We start from the raw sequence: 6,444 nt of genomic DNA, 5'->3' as shown, positions 1-6,444 counted from the left end.
TCAGATCACCTAAGGAGTATAACTACAAAAAGTAAATCCTATATTGTCCATATTGTCAATGCTAAAGAAATACAAATATCAACAAACACCTTGAGATAATTGGCTACCAATTAATTTGTTGATAAATTCTTAGCATGGTAGAGCCTGTCGTACCATCAGGGATAACTATATTGTCACCCACTAATTGCGAGGGTATATTTCCATCTCAATCTAATTATTTCGATTTAGAAAAAAAACTAACTTTTCCCTGCATTTCTTATCTTGCCAATTTTATTTTATTGCTAGGTTGCCGATACCAACAAGTAATGAATACCCTCATTAAAATCACGTGATCGATTTTGAGGTAATTTTGACCCCCTCCCCCCTTTGTTACCTATGGTGATAAACTCATTCTTTCGACTTCCGGCCTAGTGATTTGATGGGACTGAAATTCACTGCAAAAAAACAGAATTTTCAATCCAAGCTCAAATATGTACAACACCGTGAGACTGTAACACCGGGAGTATTTAATAATACTTTCTTGTGGCCAGAGAGAAAATACAAATAATTACATCGCCAATATAAATTACAACAACACAAGAAAACTGTAATTGTTCGCTCTACGTCAATCCAATAGTGCCAACGATTTAACACATATAAGTTTGGGGAGGATAATGTGTGAGTTTTTCCCAGATTGGTACCGCTCTGTGGGCACGGTGGAAGAAATGAGGAATCAATTTGTTGTGACACTATCTTATACTATCATTATCTACAAAATTAAACAATAAAAAAATCTTGGCCCAAGATTCGCGAACTTGCACCTATACCTTCTATATTTTTAATTTGAAAAATTCATCTCAGCAGATTTTAGGAACAAATTTCCTTCCTCAATAATTTGTAGTCCTTCTTTAGAAGGATTTTTTTTCAAAAAATCTGCTGAGATGAATTTTTCAAGTTAAAAATATAGAATTCTTTAAAGTCATAATGAAACATGACACATGGGGCGGAATGAGACGCGCGGGAATGACTCATCGATGGTTACCTTAAATCGTGAACTCACTTTGTCTAATGTCTATTTATGAATGCAATACCGATGATTCCGCTGTTTTCATGGTAATTGTGGTTAAGAAACCGGGGCATTTGCAAATCACCTATCATAAAGGATGGAGCAAACGGGTAGATTTTACTTATTTTTATTTAGAGGGTAAGAACATATTTAATATTTGCCTTCCATTTTTATTCGTAATTAAACCATGCATGATGGATAATTGCCCATGTTATTAAGGAACAGCTGTATAAATTTGCCACCGTTGTCTCAAGTTGGACGAATCGCACGTGGCACAGGTCGCCCGATCGGCACTAACATAATTACGAAACTAATTAGTTTCACGTCTCTCCCAAAATTATAATTATTGTGACGAATTCCTACCCATTATTGGACAAGCACCGACCAGAAAACTTATTCTTGATGGTGTAGGTCGATCCAGTGATCTGCGTCGCAATCCAGTACTGGTTCGGCCCTCCATTTTCACCCTGACGTATCAAACTTTAGTAACTCTGACAACTTCCCAATACTCGACGTTACAAATATGCATTGAAATACCCAAATAATGACGCCAGCATTTGCCTGGTTTTCGTCCATCAACTTGACACTCCCACTGGTTTGAGCCCAAGTCCAAAGTTTGGAGCCAAGCGATTGATCGTTGAATGCAGCTGGACGTGGAAAAATTCAAATTTCTCTAATTCATTCGAGCCAAAGAAATTCAAGAATTGCTGTATCTATAAAATTTATGCTTTCTGTAACACACCCCAGTCGACGGTCCACTTCTGGTTGTTGCTGTTCAGCCAATCCCAAGTAAGGATGTCTTGGCCCTCGTTAGCAACTCCGTACTTCACATCGAGGTACTAAGATCAGAATTCACATGAGTAAGATTGTGTCTGTTGGTTATTAAAAGGCACTAACAATGCGATGGTGCGAAGTGCAACTCTCCGATTTGGCCGAAATTTTAAAATTGAGTGGTCCAAGTCAATTCAACCAACGTTTCTTGAGGAAGTTTGTGCCATGGTCGGGATTTGGTAAAATATTTGAGGTGAAAGTTCAAAAAAATGACGATTTTTTCCTTTAAAATCATGGAAGTGGAGTTTACCTCCTCCGCTTGGTAAAAATCACCAGTTTTTCAACTTTGACCTCAAATATTTTTCTAAATCCCAACCATCGCACAAACTGCCTCAAGAAACGTTGTTGTATTGACTTGGACCACTCAATTTTAAAATTTCGGCCAAATCGGAGAGTTGCACTTCGCACCATCGCATTGTTAGTGCTGGTAATCAGAGGAGCCGATTTGGTCAGATCCGACCGGATTATTTACTACAGCATGGATCCGATCCATTCCCGGAATAGTAGGATCTAAGTACCATTTGCACACCAGATCCTATCCAGTGTAAATTTTGCCACTAATTCCCAACTAGCTCCTATTTACATACTCCATGTTATGGTTATCAAGTTGGGGCGATTTGCGAATAAGTGGCAAAATTAACATTGCATTTGCCCTGTAGATAGTAAATGGTCCAATAAAAAGATCCGACCCGATCGGACCTATATAAATATTTTATAGTCTCGCCTGTCCATTAAATTCGCTCTTCATTCTGACTCCTTGCGTTCCTGGGCAGTACATGTTATTAATTTTCCAAATATCTGAATTACTCATGCCATCCCTTTGCCCTATGATGACGCCACTTTGTTTAGGTGTGATTGTATCGAGGCCATTCTTACTGAAGTCTTTGCTCCCATAGTGCATTATACTCGAGTAGTCGTAAGACACCCCAGAATGGAGAGACTTGAGAAGCATCATAACTTTGGAAATTTCCTTCGGCTCCTAAATTCGTCAGGGATTGGGATCTTTAATTAAACGTGTAAATTAATTAAATACACTTCCGGTTTACCTGTGCCAATATTGCCCCAGTTAATAGTGACATAATTATCTCTGTCCGTCCTACTCTGTTCGTGATAAAAGCCAATAGCGTGGATGATCTCGTGCACAAATATCCCAAAATGGTTACACCCATTCGCCAAGGATAACCATTGACCGCCCCCAATTCGCCCAATATTCGAACTGCAGGCATTGAGTTGATTTACATCGAGAAAGTCTACTTCGCTCTGTCTGGGTTTTAAACGGATGCATGTGCGTCCTACGAGGTGGTTGACGGCGGACTGGAAAAGCGGTTGGTAATCGGAAGCTAAAAAACGAATTGGTTATGGTTTAATTTTTAGAAGATGCTAATTTTTAAACCCTTGTCAACCGTCGTCCCTCCTCAGTGACCTAGGCGGGCGATGATGTGACCTAAAATCAACGATTACTTGACCTGTAAGGTGAGAAATTGATCGTAATTTTACGGTCACCTGAACCCGACCAAGGTCACTGAGGAGGGATGATGATTGACAAGTTTTCAAAAATTAGTGTCTTCTTTTAACAATTCAACCATAGTACACTCAAGTTTTCAGAAAATGTTTCTTAGAAAATGTTTCTTACGGAATGTGGATGCAAACTGGTATGGAAATGTGGCAGATTTCGCAGGGTTGATGACACCGGCTCGAGTGACCTGTGGGATGGGGCCTAGAATATCCCCCTCAAAAAGGCCACCGGGATAGTCAACTGGATAGAAAATTAAAATTTTACATGATATGGTCTGATTTTACCTACGCAAGTATGAAATTTTACCTACATATCGGTATTGCTTTCACGTGTGTCGTGATGGCAAGGAGGGCACACAATTTCAGAATTTTACTCATATCTGTTGTGCCACACTCTTAGAAAAATCGATACCAGAATGATACCCGGCGGTATTCATATGTGACTCTACCGTTTTGGTATGGATTTGATACCGGCTGGTATTATTCTGCAATAATACCGTGACAGTATAAAACTGTCCTTTGCGGTATTGATTTTTTTTCGTAGCGGTATTGATTTTTATCGTAGCGGTATTGAAACGTAATACCAATCAGTATAACATATGATGCAAACAATACCATGTGGTAAAGAAATATAAGGGTTTAATACAGCCTGGTATTGATTTTCACGTTATTTATTTTGTATCCAATTACAACTCAACAAATTATATCATACACACATATTTACAAAAAAGAGAAAATAATGCAAATAACAAAATTATAAAATTTCCTCACACAATAATATGGAAGAGTTAAGGTCACCGGATCTCGAACTACCTGTAATTTCAAAACATAAGTTGTCTAAGCATAAGTACAATTCACAACTGTGGGATTTGTTTGCATATTAATTTAATTAGACAATTTAAAATTATCTTACCTAGTGCAAATTCGACACGCGACGTCGCTAAAAATAAACGTTTCAAATTAATGTTAACAATATAACATTGTTAACTTTTTAAGAATTATAAATGCAAAAAGCCAATAATTACTTGATAAGACTGGCCATGAGACATAATCAAGGAAAAATACACTTACCCGCTGATAAGGAAGTTCACAGTCTCCGTTCTCTCAAGCAATTATCCATCATAACTAATTTAGAGGCGTGGAACTTATCTCACTGTAAAGAAGAAAACATATTAATTTATAAACCGGAAGCCAAACACGGAAAGTAATACATTTAGGCTTACGGTTAATATGGGAGTGTTAAAATTGCCATCGGAATCAATTATTTATTTCCTCCTCACCTCAAAAAATTAATTAATTATAATTAATCCAACTAATTTCGAAGAACTTATCAAAAGATGAACCATCTGCAAACTACAAGCAAATAGTTTGCAAATCCCGCGAACCTGTTTATACCAAACAGAGTTGAGACTGGGCAAGAGTGGTATAAAATCGGTACCAAGAGGTATTGATGTTTCACCACCCCAGTATTACAAGTTAATACTCTCCATGTACAAACATGGGGTATTGATTTTCCCAAAAATTTTAATACCACATTTTGAGTTATGATTGATACCAATGCGCTGGTATTAATATTTTTTAAAAATCAATACCCAGTTTCTAAGAGTGCAAGTTTTCAAATTCGCGAGTTAATTCTGGAGAATCTGTGGCTATTTCTGATTTCTGCGTTAATAACAGAATTACTGACTGAAGTTTAGGTAACGGGTTCTGATTTTATACTGGTTTTACAATGTTTTTGCGAAAAGTGTTCATGCGTCAGTTGTATTTATTACTGTCAATTGATTTTTATTGGCATGGATTTATCTATTTGATAAAATGGGGTTGGTGACGAGTGGGCGACAAACATCTCGTCGACACCGTATTGGTCGACAAACAACTGGTCGTCAAAAGGCTGGTCGACACGGCATATTAGTCGCCAATTTCAACTGGTCGTCAACATATTGGTCGACATATCGACTTGAGATTTGGTACACATGTAAACAGTATGAGGCAAATGAGGAATTAAGTACGAAGATAATAATCAACAATGTCAGGAGATTGGTAATATTTGTGTACTATGGCGAAAATATAATTTCATAGAGACCAAATTATTACTTAGGACTGCCCAGTGACTTTCATTGATTTTCCAAAATGGTCACAAAGCCTAATTTGGCATGATTCTGCATGGCATGATCATATTAGTAAATTTTTGAAATTGGAAAAGACATAAAATTTTTCATGCTGGATTATGGAAACATTTTTATCGATTACCAAGAGGAGCTGGTACTAATATGTCGTTAGGTCATCAGCAGGTCTCTGGACAGCCTATCCTTTACAATACAAGCTAAAGCCACTTTTGAAATTAGCCTGGTTGTGATTTTTTGCTCATATAAAATCTAAAAATAAGACATTTTTGTTCTTTCATATTTTTTGAAAAATTGACCCTGTGACCTGTTAAAAAATTGAAATATTGTTTTACGTATACATCCATGTTAAATAACAAAATTTCTGATTGATGTCTGACGACTCATCTGATATCAATTTGTAAGCGGGCTCTGACCCTAACTAGATGGGCTAGATGAAAAAACTGCACTATAGATTTTTTACTTTCAAATTAGAATGTTCCGTCCTTGAGCAGAGTGTCGACTAATATAATGTCAACCAGTTGTTTGTCGACCAATACGGTGTCGACGAGACGTTTGTCGCCCACTCGCCCGGAACCCGATAAAATGACGTCAAACTAAGGATACGACAAGCCGTCTAAATATTTCTGAGAAACGTTCAAATGGATTTATTTACTATGCTTGGACCACTTTTGCAAAACAAGTTACTTAGTCACTTACCTATGTGTTTATTTCATTCAATAAACCAAAATTCAGATGAATTGCCGAATGAGGTATGTACATATTTACAACTGAATTATTGGGCTTTATGAGTAAATGTATGGTCACTATGTTCTTATCGGGCTCATAAAAAGGGTTTAGATACATTTACGGATGGACAAGACAAAGGGAAATGTGCCGCGAATATGCATACTATCCTCGTACATACTTAGGCGTGTCACCTCATTTGCA

General features: G+C 37.3%; 1 protein-coding gene across 3 annotated transcripts; it reads right to left on the bottom strand.

Moving 5' to 3' along the window:
- Positions 1 to 882: 882 nt before the first annotated feature.
- On the bottom strand, positions 883 to 5,452 carry LOC110862502. Of its 3 annotated transcripts, none has more exons than XM_035845619.1 (12): positions 4,984 to 5,452; positions 4,615 to 4,671; positions 4,463 to 4,544; positions 4,305 to 4,331; positions 4,163 to 4,204; positions 3,510 to 3,632; positions 2,923 to 3,216; positions 2,601 to 2,855; positions 1,788 to 1,884; positions 1,583 to 1,692; positions 1,409 to 1,512; positions 883 to 1,338 (listed from the first exon to the last, which is right to left on the bottom strand). In XM_035845619.1, exons 7-12 carry the CDS (start codon positions 3,100 to 3,102, stop codon positions 1,260 to 1,262), a joined length of 825 nt encoding a protein of 274 aa, XP_035701512.1. In that variant the 5' UTR covers positions 3,103 to 3,216; positions 3,510 to 3,632; positions 4,163 to 4,204; positions 4,305 to 4,331; positions 4,463 to 4,544; positions 4,615 to 4,671; positions 4,984 to 5,452; the 3' UTR covers positions 883 to 1,259. The 3 variants fall into 3 exon arrangements, with proteins under 3 accessions (XP_035701512.1, XP_035701511.1, XP_035701510.1); XM_035845618.1 differs by having other exon boundaries at positions 4,615 to 4,776; positions 4,984 to 5,172; XM_035845617.1 differs by having other exon boundaries at positions 4,615 to 5,153.
- Positions 5,453 to 6,444: the final 992 nt, after the last annotated feature.

The sequence above is a fragment of the Folsomia candida genome, unplaced genomic scaffold, assembly GCF_002217175.1.
Source record: "Folsomia candida strain VU population unplaced genomic scaffold, ASM221717v1 Fcan01_Sc059, whole genome shotgun sequence".
In the NCBI taxonomy this organism is placed as follows: Eukaryota; Metazoa; Arthropoda; class Collembola; order Entomobryomorpha; family Isotomidae; genus Folsomia; species Folsomia candida.
Note: the sequence above shows the minus strand (reverse complement) of the source record. Positions and strands in the feature narration are given on the sequence as shown.

Bases quoted from the DNA above. Each gene is read 5' to 3' on its own strand.
- LOC110862502 (XM_035845619.1), bottom strand. From the start codon at position 3,102: ATGCCTGCAGTTCGAATATTGGGCGAATTGGGGGCGGTCAATGGTTAT. The intron at 2,856-2,922 runs GTAAACCGGAAG...TGACGAATTTAG, and splicing joins CTGGGGCAATATTGGCACAG to GAGCCGAAGGAAATTTCCAA. The intron at 1,885-2,600 runs GCGAGACTATAA...TTCTGATCTTAG, and splicing joins AGAGCGAATTTAATGGACAG to TACCTCGATGTGAAGTACGG.